At 38.7% G+C, this 19,002-nt stretch overlaps 3 protein-coding genes across 6 annotated transcripts in view; all 3 read right to left on the minus strand.

The window, feature by feature from the left end:
• Positions 1-412: 412 nt before the first annotated feature.
• hnf4g (hepatocyte nuclear factor 4, gamma) lies at positions 413-14,137 on the minus strand. 3 transcript variants are annotated; one of them, XM_034862400.1, is made up of 11 exons: positions 10,154-10,692; positions 8,037-8,205; positions 7,694-7,788; positions 6,819-6,925; positions 6,560-6,709; positions 5,990-6,077; positions 4,166-4,318; positions 3,119-3,168; positions 2,681-2,867; positions 1,325-1,444; positions 413-856 (listed from the first exon to the last, which is right to left on the minus strand). In XM_034862400.1, the coding sequence occupies exons 1-11, from the start codon at positions 10,281-10,283 to the stop codon at positions 750-752; spliced, it is 1,356 nt and encodes a 451-aa protein (XP_034718291.1). In that variant the 5' UTR covers positions 10,284-10,692; the 3' UTR covers positions 413-749. The 3 variants fall into 3 exon arrangements, with proteins under 3 accessions (XP_034718291.1, XP_034718293.1, XP_034718292.1); XM_034862402.1 differs by lacking the exon at positions 10,154-10,692 and adding an exon at positions 13,868-14,137 and having other exon boundaries at positions 414-856; positions 8,037-8,201; XM_034862401.1 differs by lacking the exon at positions 10,154-10,692 and adding an exon at positions 13,868-14,137 and having other exon boundaries at positions 414-856.
• Positions 14,138-15,072: 935 nt separating this feature from the next.
• LOC117938071 (probable G-protein coupled receptor 141) lies at positions 15,073-16,978 on the minus strand. The gene is made up of 2 exons (XM_034862403.1): positions 16,712-16,978; positions 15,073-16,202 (listed from the first exon to the last, which is right to left on the minus strand). Exon 2 carries the CDS (start codon positions 16,200-16,202, stop codon positions 15,246-15,248), a length of 957 nt encoding a protein of 318 aa, XP_034718294.1. The 5' UTR covers positions 16,712-16,978; the 3' UTR covers positions 15,073-15,245.
• Positions 16,979-18,710: 1,732 nt separating this feature from the next.
• pign (phosphatidylinositol glycan anchor biosynthesis, class N) overlaps positions 18,711-19,002 on the minus strand; it is a 14,072-nt gene continuing 13,780 nt past the window's right edge. For both annotated transcript variants that reach the window (XM_034861761.1, XM_034861760.1), the window contains exon 29: positions 18,711-19,002. This exon is cut by the window's right edge and continues 237 nt beyond it. The gene's annotated coding sequence lies outside the window, so the exon portion shown is untranslated.

The raw sequence follows: 19,002 nt of genomic DNA on the forward strand, positions 1-19,002 counted from the left end.
ATATATACACATTTAACTAGTCATACATTACATGTATTATTTTAATTATTATTATGTTGATCTTGGTCACAAACTATTGTACGTCCTCTATGTACTCCATAATGTCTTTTAGAAAATCTAAATCCTGAAACCTGTTAACTCTTTGAAGTTCTTTAGAACACAACTACTGTTCTTAGACCAGTTTACATGTGCAATGGGCCCCACCGATGCATACTGTGTGAACAAAACAGAGCATTGATTTGTCTTTGATGGCCAGCTGTAATTTGTAACAGTAACCCATGACTTTTTTCCATAGCTGTTACCTTTGCAATTCATGATTAGATAGTATTTTTTACATTTACCACTATCAGGACTTACACTTAATATGCAAAAGTGACAGACTGCACATAAGGACTGGGCATTTTCCGTACATCTGTGTTGAATGTGTGGGTTGAATTAACAGTGTATTAGTTTTAGTTGACCACAAAAATGCAAAGCCTATTTTGTTAATCCCTAGTTTGGTGTTTCATTAGTTCACTGCATTAGAGAGTGACATATTGAAGTTTGAAAGTGCTGCACGCAGCAGCTTTAATTATGTCTTGGTTATTGCAACACCACCAGGAGTCACAGGGACAAGAAGCAGGGTAAAGTCCAACCACAGACACTGAGCACAGATTACTTTCATAATCTTTATACCATGACTGGGATGATGAATAGGGGACAAGAAAACTGTGCCCATGTCATCTTCTTTGACAGAGTGCAGGGAGAAGTCAGAGATCTGTCTGTGTGGAAGGCGAGGGGCTGGCTGGAGGAAAGTGTTTGTACTTCTCTGGGGCAGGTACCTGAGGGGGCGATGGGATGGGTGTGTCTGGAGAGGCTGCAGGGACAGAGAGATATTATATATTTTTGCAAATAAAAAATGTTTTGTTGTGTAAGAAAAGTAATATTGTATATATAAAGAGTGAATGCGTTGACTGTGGCTCATGAAAAATGTAACATCTTCAGCTGCTGCTTTATATGTGCACTTCCCATCAATCTTGTGGCTCTGAGGTGGTGTAATATTGCCGAATGCATTTTCTTTAAATGAAAGCAGACAATAAGGCCAATACTCATGAGTTTTTCTTTCACATTCAGGAAGGACTATTTATTTGTTTCAGCTAAGTTAATGGAACACATCTGGCGCCAAATTTTGTGACATTTGATGCAAAGAGATAAATTGTACATCAAATCTTGCTTTGATATTTCTTGTGCGTCAGTCAGAGGGTTTGGGCTTGTCTCCGGGAATTTGATTTGTGTGACTGCATGCTTGTTTCACAGCTGTTGATATACAGTATGTGGCCATTACCTATATGTGGAGTGTGAGCAGCAGGCATGGTGCTGATGACCAGTGTGTGTCCAGTCAAAGGGTCCTGGGCCAGCTGGGTGTGTGCTGGGTGGTGCACGTGTGTGGGCTCTGACGTAAGGCCTGAACACAACCAAGAACATCATGTTTTTTGTTATACATACTGTGTCTGGCAGATGTTTTATAGCTCATTCAGACGATTCATGCTTTTAATAGTTCAAGGTTGCACTTTAGATACCTGCTAGTTACTGCAAAGGGCTATGTAAAGACATGCTGACTGACTGATTGATTTAGAGAATATGTTAATTAATTCAGGTGACGTTCAAGGGTTCATGCACTCAATAAAAGATGTCTTCTCACACATGTTGGCATGTCACCTTTAAGCCTTAATCAGAGCAAAATCTACAATGGGTAGTTCACTTTGCATCGGTTTTTGAAACAGTGCTAGAAAAAAAACTATTTTGGAGCTTTCAATTAACTGATTGTGTCGAGTTTTACGAATTTATGCAGAGTTTATTTAAGACGGTGCTTTCAAAAGGGTTTTGACGTGTGTGCATGTTTTATATTCATAATTGAGTCAAGCCTACATAACTTCATTCAAAAAAGCAGAGAAATATATTTAAGCAGATCTGTAGCATGTTTAAAGAACCCATATTTGTATATATTTTATAAGATGTAGAAGGAAACAATTTAGTTAAATTTTCTTATTTGTTTGGATATCTTGTTTTGTGGTTTCGAACTGTATATATGTATGTCGGCATCACTATGTTTTCTCAGCCTCACATTCACATTTCTAAAAATAATAAATAGCAGCTTTTGTTAGTTTCACATTCCTACAGGATGCTGAAAAATAAAACACACATTGCTCTTTCTTTACACCATCTTGTCATATTCTGGAGTTGTTTTTAGAATGTATGGAGAAAAATGGAAGACAGTTTTGGAGATGACTCTATTTCCTCGCCTCATCTCATGCTTGAGTTGTCTGTCATGGCCCTGCTTAGAATATGTTCGATGCATTCTACCTTTAACTACAGACTTCCTTATTCATACACATTTAGATGTGATTGCAGATGTCACCAAGAGGCGTCTCATGTGGCAAGTTCTATTTCGGCTTTGCCTATGTGGATTATACAAAGTTATAGCATCTCTCTGCAAAATTCGTAACTTTTTACCAATTGTATATATCCAGGAAAACTTTGCTGAGTATGTATACTTTTTGTTTTTTACATTGGTTCATGCTTGTCTGGTTCTACACATTCATCACTGAATAGCTCCACTGTAGCGTGCGGTGGTCTTGCTGAAGGTCAAACCTATTTCTCTTTCTGCAGGTTTACAAGCATATACACGGCCTAGTCTTACCTCCCAGCAGCATCTCATGCAGCAGGTTGTCTATCTTGGCCAGGCCGCAGAGCTTAATGAACTGGAGCTGTTCGATCATCTGCCAGGTGATGCTCTGCAGGGTGGGCAGCAGGAGCAACAGCTCTCCAAAACGACCCCTGGAGTCATACTGACGGTCATTAATGTAGTCTTCCAGACTCATTTGGACCTGCAAACACACACACACACACACACACACACACACACACACACACACACACACACACACACACACACACAGAAGGCCAAGTCTCCATCAGTGAAGCAAACTGACTTGGTCCTTGTAAGCTGATGTAAAAATGCTAACCAATCTTTAAAGTATAATCTACAGTGATAATAAGGCAGCTCCCCATTAACCTGTTAATTGGAAATCATAACTGCAGCTCTGAATAGGCCACAAGAGTCAAATGATCAACCTACCTGCAGACGAATGGCCTTGATCTTTGATGGGTCCCGCAAAGACTTTGCATCTGAAGATTGGGAGAGAAAGCACGTACAGGGGCTTGAGAAAGTTTACACACCCAGGCTAAAGTTGTTTAAAAAGAGGAATAAAAAACATCTTTCAGAAATTGATCTCAATGCCTTTATTCAAATCCAACCTTTTAAGGATACCAATTTCCTTTGTCAATGATTAAGGCATTTTATAAATAATTGTTCTTCCTTGGAATACAGGTGGCATAAATGTACACACCCCTATGTTAAATTTCCACAGAGCCAGCCACACTTTTATTTTTAAAGTCCAGTTATTTCATGGATCCAGGATACTATGTATCCTAATAAAGTTCCCTAGGCCTTTGGAATAAAAATAGCATCATCACATACCCTTCACCATACATAGAGATAGGCATGGGGAACTTTTCATAACATAATTTCTCAATGCAAATCGAACCAGCTGTTAGGCTAACTGAAATAACACCATGCCAATCTCTATAGGGAAATGTAACCAGATGGATGAGACTGGTTGGGAAAAGATATTGGACAAGGATCATTACAAATACACAGGTTGCTATTTTAAATCTTTTACTAATCATGATTTTTTTCTTCGCCTTTTTATTTCTTGTTCCACATTTTTCTGTCTTTTCTGATCTTTTTTTCCTTGTAATATAGATTTACTGGGAAACAAGACATTTATGTCATATATTATATTTTTGATGTACAGTATATCCTTAATGCCTAACCCTAACTCTGTGCCAATGTCATTACCAATGGCAATTCCTCAAATTTCATTTTAATCTTGCCCAAGTACTTCTGTAACCTAAAGCAGTTTTCCATTTAATTTACTAGAACAAGGCAAAAATGAACACACAAAACACATTAACTATGGTTCCGAAATGAAGAAGCAAGGGTATGCTGAAAAACAAGGAAACAACTCATACCCCGGAAGAGTTAACAGCGTTAGATTTGTCAATGACTTAGCCTCACAAAGGCACTTATAGCTTCAATTACTAAACACTACTTTTTTATTACCTGGGTCAAAGAAGACAATAGCCTTGAGCGCTGCATACTCATTTTCGTCTATTTGAATATCCTGAAAGGGCTGGACCAGCTCATCCAGCACTCGGTTGGCTACCTTATAAATCTCTTGTTCAGGACTGTTTCTGTGGATCACACAGCCAATACCTGCAGACACAGGTATTATCAGTTAGTGTCGGTGTTAAGGGAAGTTGAGAAGGAGAGGGTATGGTATGTGGATGTGTAAACATAGGTAGACTGCTTGTGTGGAATTGTTAGGGAAATAAGTTTAGCCTTGAGAGAAAGAAAAGTTGTCAAGCCTATTTAACCCTTGTGTTGTCTTCCTGTCGACAGTGCAAATTTTGGTTTTTCTAAAATTACATATATTTATTGTTCAAAAATGTGTTTATTTTTTCCAGCTTTTCTTGCTTTTCCACGTGATGTTTTTGTCACTTTTTTCTGCTCCTTTTAACGTTTTTGTTGGGTTTTTTTCCCCATGGTTTTGAAGCTTTTGCGGACATTTTTGTCACTTTTTTTCACAGCACTCTTTCATACAATTTTTTATGCAAATTTAAAGAAAGTGAGCTGTACATTTATTTTTTGAAGAGCGTTGTCTGAAACAATCAGCGTTATTTTCAAATGGGTCAAATTTGACAAAAAGACAATACAAGGGTTAAGAGATTCAGTCAAGTTAAATGGTAAAGGTCCTAAGAAATAGTAGCAATGCACAAAGTGTTTAAGTGCATGCAGTCGACAGACTTGTATGATATTGGTACATATCTAGGTAATGAGTAATTCCATTTGCAAGATAAACTTTTGAAGTCACTAAGAAATAGAAACCTTTTGTCAATCATTGTCAGGCAACGCAATGTTTAATCGGTGGCACTTTACAATCAAGTACACAAAAATGTTAGCAGTGACTAAAGCTGGAATGAGGAACAAATCTGATAATTGATGAATTGTTAATGAGTGAATAACTCTGCTTCATACCATATATACTGTATATATAGTAGATAATATTGGGTTACCAGAGAACTAGTCTATATCCTTGACGTTCCACTTTCGTGATTGCTCTGGTGCCGTAGAAAATTCCGCAGGATGCATGTCTTTTTGCCGATGTCTGTTTCCGTTGTGATAAAATTTTAAGCTCTGGTGGATTTATGAAGACTACGGTTAACTGCTCTTCAGATCTCTGCATGGTCACTTGAGACCGCTAGCTAGACTATCTGTCCAATCAGAGTTTTCTCTCACACAACCATTTTGATTTAAAGAAACGCCAATAAACCAGAGCACGTTTTTCTCCCATCCCAGAATGCTATGTGGAGTAGCCGGATCCTACTCCACTCTGCAGCGTGTAGATGTTCTGACAAATGCCAGACAACTAGAGAACAGGCTGGGAAATACTACATTGATGAATTAATGGGTAGTGATTTGTTCAATCATGTTTCTTTATGAGAGATTCCTTAATAAATCAGCCACTGAGTAGCACAAACTAGCAACGACTCATTCATTACGATCACTTACCCTTTTTGTTCCCCCTTAAGTAAAGTGTTAGATTATACTGAGTAGTTGCTAGGTAGTCCCTCATTACTTGATGATTATCTGACCGTTTTGAATCAAGCAGTGGTTGTTCATCATGCTCTTCTACAAAGTCCTCCTCAGACTTATTCCAGAACGGCTCATTAACGGCTCATTTATTATTAAGTCATTCCTAATTTGTTCCTTAGTTACTACATTTTTGCATATCTTATTATAAAGTGTTTTAATCATTTGATCAGTCTTCACACTTTTAATGCTGAACCAGCTGATTGCACCACGTAAATTCTTCTGAGTTCATACCTAAAAGCAGGAAGTCCTTGAAGGGCATTGATCTTTTGGCGACCCCAAGCAAAAGGTGTTCCCCTGCATGAGCCCTGAGCAAACTCACCTGGAAGTAGACACACACACACACACACACACACACACACACACACACACACAGTTAAACAAAGAACACAAACAATGCATCAATGCCTCCCCTTTTGCTCTTACATACATCACAGAGGGGCCATACTTGCAGTGCAGTATATTATGTAGTATTTGTATTGAAGTAAGATCTATTACATTCTACTTAATTATTGCTTTTAATATTCTTTCATCTCGAGGTGCATTTGGTTGATTAAAGAGAATCTTTCTTTCATCCCAGCTGAAAGTGCTTCAACAGAATAAGCCATTTGTTTGAGCAGCGAGCACACTGACACACGCTAAACTGATATGAAAAGACAATACTGCAGTATGTTGATAAACTATAGTACTGACGTCTGAGAGGTATAAATTTAAACTTAGGACATGGCATTAAAGTGTGCACAAAAATGACTGTGAGCAATTGTCTATTCAAAGTTGACCCATTGTGCTTCCAAGCACTAGTACCTGGTCATCCAGTGGCAGTTCTCCAAATGCAGGAATGTACTTGGCCCATTCCACCAACAACAACAACTGTTGTCTCATAGAATCACATACATCTCCGACAGTGGCTGACTTCTGCTCCGATATGTCTGCTATTCCAACAGAAGCAGTAATCTGGAGGGAGACCAAAAACAATGGTTTCCTGGGTCACAATCGGTTGATTTCTTTGTGCAAGTACTGTAGTTTATTCATGGACATGATGAATAAAAAAGGGGATTCTCACCTGTTGGGACAGAGATTCAGCTTGGGCCAAAATAGTAATGGGTGGCAAGTCCTGGGTGTCAGGGATACTTCTTCGGGAGCTGATCCGATCTCTCTCATTCTGTACAGCTGAAATGCAGCAGAGAGCTAAAATTACTGTGTGTGTGTGTGTGTGTTTGTGTGTGTGTGAAACAGAAAGAGCAATAAAAGGAAACAGGGAAGAAGAGACAGCCCTTCTTCACTTATTTATTGTAAAAAAAGATTTAAACTGGAATACATCCACCAGCCTTGCTAATATTTAGGTCTCTATCCTGGTTTAGTGCTTGCAAGAAGTTTCTATTTTTCAGTGTTAAGAGTTAGGGGCAAGTCCTAGATGCAAACGATGACAGCAGCCACTAGGGCAGTTAATATTTAGGATAATAGTCATACAGGCTGGCATCAGCAAGTCAAACGTTAACCAGTTGCAATCCAGAACAACATGTTTGAATAACACATGATTAGGTGCTATAAAACTCCTTGCCAAGGTTATACCCCTCATAAAGTAACACACACACACACAGACACACACACACAAAGCAATCACCTATTTTATGGTTGAGGCAATTGTAACCATCTTGAAGCAGCTTTCGGATTCTCTGAAAAAAAGTCTCTCCTTAAATGCCACTAGTTTAATTCTGTACTTATCTACTGTCTCAGTATACTGCTAGCTACAGTAATGGACCACTGTAGATGTTCCATAACAATCAGCAATGGTGCAAAAAATAAATAACAAAGATATTAAATAATTTTTACTTTCTGTGTATGTAAACTTTTAGCGGAGGTTCTCGATTGGAGAAAAACACGTTTATGGTCTCTTCTTTCTCTCTTGTCCAAGGAGCAGGATGGAGGTTTCCCTACCTTCTTTCTTCATGCCAGCCCTGAAGCATTTGTTAAGTCTGCAGAAACGACACTGGTTCCTCTTATCTTTATCCACGATGCACTGTCGGCTGAACCTGCATGCAACATACAAATAATATATACGTAGCTTTAACAAGCAAGACATGATGACACATGTACAGTGAGTTAATGTGACACACCATGAGTTATATTTAGATCTGTACATGATCATAAAGGTACACATGCATGTATGTGCACACCTGCATGTTCATACTGTTGTAAGTGTGTGTGTTTGTGTGTGTGGGTGTGTGTGTGTATGTGTGTGTGTGTGTGTGTTTACGCAGTATGTTTTTGCTATCTGTACCTGCAGGTGTAGACGTGGCTCTTGCGTATGGAGCGTCTGAAGAAGCCTTTACAGCCATCACAGCTGGAGGCTCCGTAGTGTTTCCCTGTGGCTTTGTCTCCACAGATGGCACAGTTACTGGCCACCCCGTCTGGTCCGACTGGCAGGCTCGACTCTGTCGGCATGCTGTCTGAAACACACACAATAACCTCACACAGGTAAATGCACAGACACATGCTCATACATATACTGGCATGGACATAAATACACTAACAATCAGAACTAAAGCAGGCTATTGCAGTAAACATCCAGGAATAGTTCCGTAGGGTCTAGTAATTGAAATACATTACTGGCTGCCCACTGCACTATTTCATCTAATTAAAGCCACTGTGTGTAGAATTCCCAACAAGTCCTTCAAACCATACAACGTTATAGGCTGTGTATTCCTACCCTCTAATACAACCCATAGGAGCGTTTCATAAGTGAACACCCCTAGGGGTGGCTGGAAATAAGGGCCAATAGAAGTGTTTTCCATCCTATTATCTAAACCAGAGAATGTCACGGTTAACATTGTAAAACGGTCCAGTTGGGTTATGTTTAGGCACAAAAACTACTTAGTTAAGTTTAGAAAAACACCACAGTTTGGGTTAAAAACAGATGTTACTTCAACTTGGGTTATGCTTGTGATGCTGAACATGACGTAGCTCTGTCTGTTCTGTTTGTTCCATTTCTCTCCATTTGTTCCGTAAAGTTTAAAAAAAAACTTGCAGTTTATTTTTGTTGTCAAACGAGACACGAACCTTGGTCCGTGTGAAAGTCCTGTGTTTGTTACCATGCCATTAGAGGGCGCTGACACAAAAACGTAAACATGAGTCGTAATTGCTACTTGAACAGCCATTTTAGACATTACTGTTAATGTCTTTATTTTTGATGTGATCTCCTCATTATCATCAGCATTATTATAATCATCACAACCATTATTATTATCAGCAGCAGCAGAAGCTCATTGTCATAATCACAACAATAATCATTGTCTGCACAGCTTTTGTTCAGTCAAAGGCTACCAAATAGAGCCCAACACAACATCATAGCATGTGCAGGTAGATACTAAAACTGCACCAACAGAGACACATACACACCCCCCCCTCGTACATCTCTTTCAGTTCCACACCAGGCATTGCCGTGGCAAGCAGAGTTGATGTACGACTAACTTTCCGTTCATATGCTGAGGTGACACCAGTGAATCACTAGATGTGTGGTTGCTCTTCAATAAAAAAACATATTTTATGACACACGCCTGCAATTCCTGCCCAAACACTTTTATTAACATTCTGATGTCATGCTTTTACAACCTCTACCCAACCCTTCTCTTTCCTTCACAACCACAGAGTTCCACTCACATACCAATATACAAGACAACTGGATGCATGCACTATTGGCCAACACTAAAATGTAATGACTTTCCCCTGCTGCTTAATCTAGCTTGTTATGTGAAAACTAACCCTTCTAATTTGTTTTTCTACAAATAGTAACTAATTTGCCTTCAGCTGGTCTCACTTCATCTCAAGTTCTAGTCTACCTCCTCACCCAGATCCTCTTTAAAAGATGAATCATCTCAACCTCAAGCTCACCCAGTAAGAGCGTGCAATCCATGTCGGCTCAGTCCTTTGCAGCGGCCCAGGTTCGAGTCCGACCTGAGACTCTTTTCTGTGTGTCATCCCACATCCTCTCCGTCCTTTGCTGTTAATCTTCTCTCACTATCTACACAATATATCTATTAATATCTATATAAAGGGAAAAAGACCCCCAAAAAATCTTTAAAAAAGATACATTATTTTTAGCGAGAGGCTACAGATTTAGCAGATACGTTGTGATTACAAAGATTTGTGAGTGAGCAGCTCATCAGTCTATGTATATACGTGTCACACTGGACATGAGTATGTCCAACCTAACATGCTGAAAAATAGATCATTTGTGCTTCCATTAGTGTATGTGCATGCCTTGTTTGTTTCCACATCCGTTCAGTGTGTGTGTGTGTGTGTGTGTGTGTGTGTGTGTGTGTGTGTGTGTGTGTGTGTGTGTGTGTGTGTGTGTGTGTGTGTGTGTGTGTGTGTGTTTAGGTGGCTCTACACACTTACCTCCTCCTCCACAGAGCACCTCTGCATTCTCAAAGCCCAGCGTGCTGTATGATGGATCCAGGCCTTCACAATAGTTTGCTACTTCCATATCTAAAAGAGATCTACTCTGAGATGCAGTAGGATACTTCATTCCTGTTTCCACTTGGTCTTACTCACTCCTTCTTCTTCCTCTCTTTGCTTCTCTTCTGAGACTCTAGTTTCTTATTTTTCCTATCTGCTGGACTCTGCTTCATCTAATTCTTACAGTCATGACGAGGGAGCTCACTGGCATAAAAGATCTATAATCCCATCTGATTGGGCCAGAAACAAGGACAGGGGAGGAGCTGTGGCCTAAGACTTCTCACCTTATTGCAAATTACTTATCTGTCATTCTCTCACACACTGATCACAGGGATGGAAAGATAGTGGTGAGGAGATAATCTCCCTTCTCTCCCTCTGCTAGTTTTTTTATTAATTTTTTCCTTACCTTAAGACCGATTTTACCAGATTTTGGAGGACAGCTTGCACTTTATGTGCATGCTGGTGAGCTTCTGTGCATGTGCCTGCATGCACGACAGGGGGTTTGTTCTTAAAGGACTATGCATTTGTGTGTGTGTGTGTGTGTGTGTGTGTGTGTGTGTGTGTGTGTGTGTGTGTGTGTGTGTGTGTGTGTGTCCTCCCTTCCTAATCTAATCAACAGTGGAGTAATAGCACCGCCACCTAAGCAGATACAATCTATGAAGACACAAAGTGAAGTGGAAAATGCTGATAACTCTTCCAAAAACACAATCCTTGAGGTTGTATCCAATTTATTGTATTAAATTATTCATATTTAAATTAACTGGCCATATAAACATTATTGATCATACATGCAAACATTACTCAATATCTTTATGGAGAATACTTTACTTTAATTAGTTGTGGGTTTAATTTTAAAACCTGGATTTATTGCAGTTTTGCTGTCATCATTTGTGAGCAAAAATATACATTTTTACTGCTGCTTAAGATGAATGAGAATTTTCAGACGGGGTCATACACTTATAGAGTGTTTGGTATTTTCTTTTAAGAACGATGAGGCAGTCGTCTGTGTAAAAGTAATCCTACCTAAGAAGCAGTATGCATTATTAACACAACTGTATAGTTCTCACACTTTGTTGAACTCTCTTAAACAAGGTAAACAGTTGTCAGTGAGCTGCCTCCTCTTTCAGGGCTGGGATGCTGTGAAAACACTGTAATTTACTACCATAAACCAATTAAAATGTCCCAACCCACCCACTTTACATTGGGGGTTAAATTGCACTAAATCCTATTGTGTGGCCTTAAGGTAATCAGTATGAGGCATTATATTAGAGAGGGCTGTAAATGATAAAAGACTGTTTTATGGCAGATTTGATGCCTGAAATCAGTAATGAGTGGGCCAGTAAGCAAGACGTCTTGAGTACATGAGCAGGCATGGGGGTAATAAATTGTCACTGTAGGCTCAGTATATCAGAATGCACATTATCAAAGATTACTCACTGGACATCAAAAGAGAGCAATTAGTATCTGTTCACAGAGTAATAATCATCTTAGTTAATACACAAGGCTGAGTAACCAAGTCGAGAGAGAGAGAGAGAGAGATATATATATATATATATTACATTTTAACCATGAGGTCAGGTCATTCTGACTCATCAGGTTTGTAGGGAGTGAAGTAGAAGAATTCACTCTTTTCAGTCACGTTCAAAATTACCTAACACACAAAAAGACGGGAACAGAGCACTGTAGCGTGAGTTTGCTAAATTCAAATAATCAGATATGAAACTATATCTGCATTAAATAAGGATTCAAAAGTATACACCTGGTTTAAATGTACATAGAAAGAAGATGTTAAGTGTGGATATTTAAACTGCAAGTACTTTAGGTTTGTAATTTTCGTAGTGACTATGTGATTTGGTTGTGTTAAAACATACAACAAAACAAGGCTAATTTCTGCTCCGATGCTTTAAAGACAGGTACAATATCAAATAAAATGCAGTATTTAATGAAAAGTAAAAAGAAAAACACACGTTTTACTTGGTGAACAGGTTAAAAGCTTGAATGGGCTCTATTAGTCCCCCACTCCACAGTTAAGTGCACGGAAAACAAGCCTAGGAATTCAAGTCTATTTGCGTAACAATGAGTGCCTTTGAACTTTATTTACTTGACAAATCCTTCCCTCCTTTTGATACATTTCTACCAAGATACAATATCCCAAACACTGAAGCTGCCCAGGGGTTTGGGACTTTGCGTTCAAACCTGTATCCCAGTAAGTTCAACAACCTGTATCTAGGTAAGGATATTCAGCCCCTTGCACTTCATCGTATCAACTTTAAAAAAAAAACATTAAAAAAAAAACATAGATCCTCACTGATTTAGAAATTTTACATGTGAATGTAGGCCAAAACATATGAATCAAGTGTTCATAAAAATACCTAAAGTACTAAAAGCTATTATGACTTCTTCAGCTGAAAACCAAGCAGGATGTAATTGAGAAACCTTGCATCTGCCTGGCAACCAAAAGCTCTGTGTAGCCATAAAACCAAGTGCTAAGAGGCTATCTCTGTGTGAAATGGCCATAATACTGTCACCTCTATTTAGATTAGAGGTTTTAATAGTCGCAGATGATGGTCAGCAACCCAACTGACTCTAGTAAACAACTGCTTCCTGATACCTGCGCAATAATAAAAACAAATACAAAGACTATTTTTCGCTCTTAAAACTCTACTTAAGGATTAGCTAAACATTTACTTCTTTTTCTTTTCCTTTGACATGTTGTTCAGTTCTCAAACCATTGCTATGAGATTGGATTTTTGAAAAAGTTAATAGAAATATGTAACGGTTTCCTTAAGTCTTAGAGTTACATCCAGGCCTGGCAAATTTTCCCCACATCTTTTCTATAGATCCATGGGCTCCTTCATTCTTCCTGCTAATCTACTGCTAATCTTAAGGCTACTTTGTTTAATAACATTCACTAAATATGGGAAAAGCTGAAATAAAGCCCATGTGTCTTTTTATAACAGTATACAGAGTGAACGCAATCACGTGCACAATTTAAGGCAGACCAGTACAACAACAAACAGAGGCGTAGCACAAAATTCTTGGGCCCTCGTTCCATGAGGACCCCTAATAAATAATTTTAAATATTTTAGAAATAGTATTTTATCAGACACCAAGTTATTCCTATATGCGTTCAGTGTCATAATAGTATTGCATCACAGGAGAAAAACACAATGTGACTGTATTACATATTCCTGCTTCGCAACCTGCTGCTCTGCAACACTGCTCTTGTTGCACATGATGTCCTTGTACAGGTGAAATAGGTTATCACAAGACCATTATAGCAAAGCATGCGTGACATAGTGAGTCTTATCTGTTTTTACAAAATGCCACGGACAGAGAGGCGAGAGCACTAGCACTATCTCTAAATAGACTGGGCAAAATAACTAAGAAATCTAGCTTACAACCACTCATTGTACAATTTAAAAGCATACCATCTCTTTTTACAAGACACACACAAGCAATTCAAGTGTGTAAATCGGGAGTAGCACCGTTTTCAGTGAAATGTAAACCACGTGATTTAGCAGAACATGTTACACTATTTTCTTAAGAAACTTCTTAAGATAAGCTTCACTTCCTCCATAAAACCAAAAGCTTACCAAATAATACTTAAAGCCGCATTTCAATGACAGTAAACACAGCAGGACTTTGACTTACATGTGTTTCTGTTCCGGTCTGGGATGTGCATTTATCCAGTGGAACCGTTTTACTCTGGCAGTAAGCAGCCCCTCAGTGCGAAATTAGTCTGATTGACACTGAGAAAAGGAAAATGGTAGAGGTCTTCGACAACATTAAAAGGGAAGGTTGGAGATCTGAGCAGCCTATAATTCATGGAGCAACACATTGGATGGCGCCACCATAGCCCTGTCATTAGATCGATTTACTAAACAAACTCAAAGTAGGGTGGGGATGTTAAACAGTAACCCAGAGCCATAAAAACTAAAAGGAAAGGATCAACAGGTGTGGTTGTGTGTGTGTGTGTGTGTGTGTGTGTGTGTGTGTGTGTGTGTGTGTGTGTGTGTGTGTGTGTGTGTGTGTGTGAGAACCAGGTCCTCTAACACAGCCTCTGAGGGCAGAAGGTTATAGATCCAGGGGGTTTGAGGTAATGTTTCACAAAATGATGGTGACAAAGTAACAATTTTAGACATTTATTTCACTCAAGCTAAGTACACAGGGTTAAGTGTTGCCAAACACGGTGACATATGTTTATTCATTCATTTCCACTTACATGTCTTATACATGAAGGGAACCTAAAGAACAATGGCATAATCTAGCATTATACATTTCAAGTTTGAAGCCTGTGCAATATATACAAAGACCAGCAGATGGCAAGAGTTGCTTCAATTTTGAGTCAAAATCAAAAGGCATTTTCCAGTAATGTCAAATTCTTTCAACATTTCCTGAGATAGAAACACTGCGTAATAGGCCCTGGTAGCCTACTGATTAGGACACATACCACATAACCTTTGCTGCATGTTGTATCTCTCTCCCTCCCCATGTTTAGTTCTTCTCTCTACACTTTTAATTATCAAATAATGGCAAAAATACAGTGTAATAGTTTACAGGAACCGATACAGAAACACAGTCATGTAAGTGACACACTGAAAAAAATGCAGATGAGATAACAGTAGTGGGACATCTAATATTAGTTTGAATGATTTTTTGCATGTGCTGTTAAATAGCTGTTAGCCTATCATAGTATCAGCAACAAAGATGTGCCTAAGCAGTGCTCTAATTAAAAGCCTTGCTGAGGCAATACAGTCAAATAAAGTAACAAAATGAAGTAAATAGTAAAATAGTAAAATAAGACTGAGACTTAAGACTTTTGAACACAAAACACGTGTAGTTTTCAAACACACAACTGTTCTGATTGTTTCCAGTTTCTAAAATGTGAGGATTTTTGTGCATTGAGTACTTTTTTTAATTTTTAATACTTTAAGTTTATTTTCCTGATGATACTTAGATACTTTTACTTAAGTAAGATTTACAATACAGGACTGTTACTTGCGGTGTGTTAGCCAATTAATACTTTTACTCAAGTAAAGGATCTAAACATGTCTTGTATCACGGCAGGAAAGCACGCGTAGCAGCTCCTCCTCCCCAAGAAGGTGAGCATGTCCAAACAGTTAAAGGTGGTCAGACTCAGAAACAACTCATTGACATCCTGCAGATTGAGGTGTTCTAAGTAATAAAGCCGGAACATGTGGTAGGGAATGAAACAGACCACCATGATGAGAGCAAAGCACAGGCCCTTCAGCTGAGCCCCAAAGTCCTGCTGAGAAGTGCAACCCTTGCGGTGCTTCTTGTATAAAACCCTTAGGACATTGGCTTGGAGGGCCGTCAGCACCGTGGCCACCACAATGATGACTGTGCTTATAATGTAGTTGAATGTCTTGGCTGCACCAGGCTGTATGTTGTTGCCGAACTTGAAGCAGTGTTTCACATTGTTGGAGTCCGGCTGATGGTTCTTATCTTCTTTGCCATAGGTAAAATATATAATGCAAGGGACCACAACAAGCACCACCATCCACACCACGGCACTGACAAGGAGTGCGTGAATCTTCTGGAAGGAGGCCCCATGCTCAGCTTTGAGGTAGAACGTCATCAGGCGCGTAACGAGGATGATCACATAGAAGAGAAAAGACATGTACATGTGGATGTGGATCATGCCGCTCACCACTTTACACCACCCAGGGCCCAGGGCCCAGTCATTAGTGGCATAGTAGTGAATCCTAAAGGGCACAGTGAGAAGGAAGATGAAGTGTGCAAAGATGAGGTTGAGTACAGCGATGGAGGTCATGGATGTGGTGCTGGACTTCAGGATGTGCATCATCAGGCTCAGGCTGATGATACCGCAGAGAAGAACCACAGAGTAGATGACCAAAAGGACCGGGGTGTAGTTTGGAACATCAGCCGGCGACATTGTGGTTGTGATTGGGGAGCTTGAGTTCATCGTTAAGTTTGTGGTCGTGGAATTTATCATGGAAGCCATCTTAAATCAAGAAAGAAAGGGAAGAACAGAGAAGGGTGCACATCAGATACGAGGGGATAGTAATGGTGGAATAGATCAGAAAAGGGTTTATGTGATAATTTAAAATGTTTCCCCCATTAAAGGATTATGTCGGGGAGTTTTCCCTTATCTGAATCTAATTTGTAGTATTAGGGTTGATAAGTAAAATTGACTTGACTGTTAAAAACAGGAGTAACAGAAAAAGAGAAAATCTGGTTGACTAAATGTATTTGACTCTTAGAATTAATACATTAGATTAGATTAGATTGCAATTATTATTAATTATTATTAATTATTAAAGATATTATTGCATAATATCAGTTTAACAGAATTAGGACTAAAAACAAACTAAAACTGAAATAGTTAGCATTTAAATATCATGAAGTTTAGAAATAAAGACGTTGTTCACAGTGTTATCATTACCAAAAGAACAATGCTGTAGTGGAAAATGCATCACGAATTAACAAAAAGTAAAAACCAGAATTACGTACCTTTTGGTTTGAAGAACTGCCAACCAAATGAAGAGATATTTGTAGGCTATGTCCTCATTGATACATTAAATCACATTATCTCCAGCAAGCAGTAGTGCAGCGTGTCTGCGAGCATGTGAAATATCTGTCAAAAGAGTGTCTGTGTTTGTTTTAGTCTGTGTTTCTGCTTGGATGCACTTGCGCAAAGAGGTTATGAAACTAAACTTATTCTGTGTTGTGAGTTCCTGACAACCAGTGTGTGTGTGTGCGATTGTGTTTGTGTTTGTGAGAGAGAAATAAGTGCTCTGTCAGAAAGTGGTGACTGCGATCACACGTACGCCCCACCAAGCTGGCTGTTTTCTCCTCCTCCTCCCCTCCCCTCATATAGCTTAAATAGATCCCATTAGAATGTGATGTGTAATGTGAGTAAATGTCTTATTTATTAGGAGAATAGAGGAAAGGTGTTTGGTGCACAGTTGCAGACATAGATAACATGTCTTTAGGCTTGCCATTACAGATATATACCATGATATTACAAAAAGTCTAAACAGCTGAAGTTTAGGCAGATGCATATCTAACTTATATTTAAAACATGACATCCTCTCAGTGTCTGCCATCCAAAAAAAAAAGGCAATGCAAAGTTGATGGATGCAACTGCGCTGCCAATGCCTAAGTTTCTTCTGCATTTTGGTTTGAAATCCAAACAAGAAGTTTTACCTTTTAATAACCAGGTTCATTTAACTACTTTATAACTCTTGTTATGTGTTGTTTAAATATCAACAGTGGAGGAAGAAGTAATCAGATCCTTTACTTAAGTAAAAGTACTAATACCGCTATTTAAAAATGTTCTACTAAAAGTCCTGATCCAAATTTTACTTAAGTGAAAGTAAATATCGATATAATTTTCAATTTTCCAAAAACTCTCTGTATATCTAAAACAGGAATCCCTAACATTCTGCAGAAGTTGTGTTTGTCATGAGTTGCTAGACACATCTTATGGTTCAGATGCCTATTCAATCTTACTTAAATAGTTACACTTGTATACAGCCAATATCCCATGCTGTACGTTACACTACGGGGTTAAAGTATTGGCCAGTTTAAAAAAGAAGTGAGACAGGATGTGGTTATGCTAGGTCTGAGGTTGACAAATCTATTAATCTTGCATGAACATACAACTCCAGATGATGACATTGCAGGGCTCTGAGTTTGCAATGAAGCTTAAATGTACGGCCATGTTATTTAGTAATGTATTCAAACACCTGACTGCATTTCCTGACACACGGAAGTAGAGGAAAACACCTTGTACACATGCTGACCACAAAGCAAGATCAGATAATTTTCTTAAGGTAGCAGTAATTTGAGAATGAAGCAAATATCACTTGTAATGATCTGTTGGAAAAATAATCTCACATATCAGAGCAAGATTTTTTTAATCTTTTATTCAAATATAACAATTTTTGCAGCTGCATTCTTATTTACAGACATTTATGAGTTTTCAAATTTTTCAAAGCGTTGGCCACCGTGTGCTCGAGCCCTACTGGAGGCTAAAGGAGTGCACCTGGACTGCAGGTCACTTTTACTTTCCCAGAAATTCTAATCCCAGCCCATGGCTACAGTTACAGTGTGTACAACACACAGGTCCCTTTATTAACATTCCTGTTTCCATTCCACCACCTCAGTTTTATTGGTACAAACATAGTACACACAAACACATTTAAACGACTAACTTTTCCTTCTGAACGATGATATGTTTAGGTAGCTTCACTTGATATAGTGTTACATACTCAAAGTAGTTCATAAATCAGCACTCTTGGCAAAGGCATAATTTAAGGTCATAAATGCAAGTGTCCTTATTAAATTTATCAATGATTAATGTAAAAACAATGATGTTGGAACAGCAACTGACTGTAAAAAAGAATTCAGTGCCAAAAGTACAGTGCGAAAATCTTGTCCTATTAAAAACATCTATCCAAGGCACCCGGATATTTCCATTAGTAGAGGGGGCCAGGTTCTTATTGGCTAGCTGTTAGCCAATCAGAGTCAAGCAGCTTAGCTCGTTTAATATTAATGAGAGCTATCCTGCAGGCTTACTATACCATGCTTGAATCGCTGGAAACCGAGCATTTTTTAAAATGTTAGATCTTCATACATTACCACAAAGTAATTAAATACGTGTGGCAGGGCACCTTTAAGCAGTTTTGATAGGACAAGTTAAAGCATCTGACTAATAAAGACATATAAACAATTTAACTAATTCGCGTGAGACATTTGTAAAGCCCTGTACAATGTGTTAAGTCCTAAAACACACAAAC

Source organism: Etheostoma cragini, chromosome 22, assembly GCF_013103735.1.
Source record: "Etheostoma cragini isolate CJK2018 chromosome 22, CSU_Ecrag_1.0, whole genome shotgun sequence".
Taxonomy (NCBI): Eukaryota; Metazoa; Chordata; class Actinopteri; order Perciformes; family Percidae; genus Etheostoma; species Etheostoma cragini.

What these genes read in the sequence shown, in the direction of transcription:
- hnf4g (XM_034862400.1), bottom strand. Translation starts at nt 10,283, where the DNA reads ATGAAGTATCCTACTGCATCTCAGAGTAGATCTCTTTTAGATATGGAA. An exon ending in CAAGGACTTCCTGCTTTTAG is followed by an intron (nt 4,319 to 5,989) that starts GTATGAACTCAG and finishes CTGTGTCTGCAG; the next exon opens with GTATTGGCTGTGTGATCCAC. An exon ending in TATTGTCTTCTTTGACCCAG is followed by an intron (nt 3,169 to 4,165) that starts GTAATAAAAAAG and finishes CCCAATCTTCAG; the next exon opens with ATGCAAAGTCTTTGCGGGAC.
- LOC117938071 (XM_034862403.1), bottom strand. Translation starts at nt 16,202, where the DNA reads ATGGCTTCCATGATAAATTCCACGACCACAAACTTAACGATGAACTCA.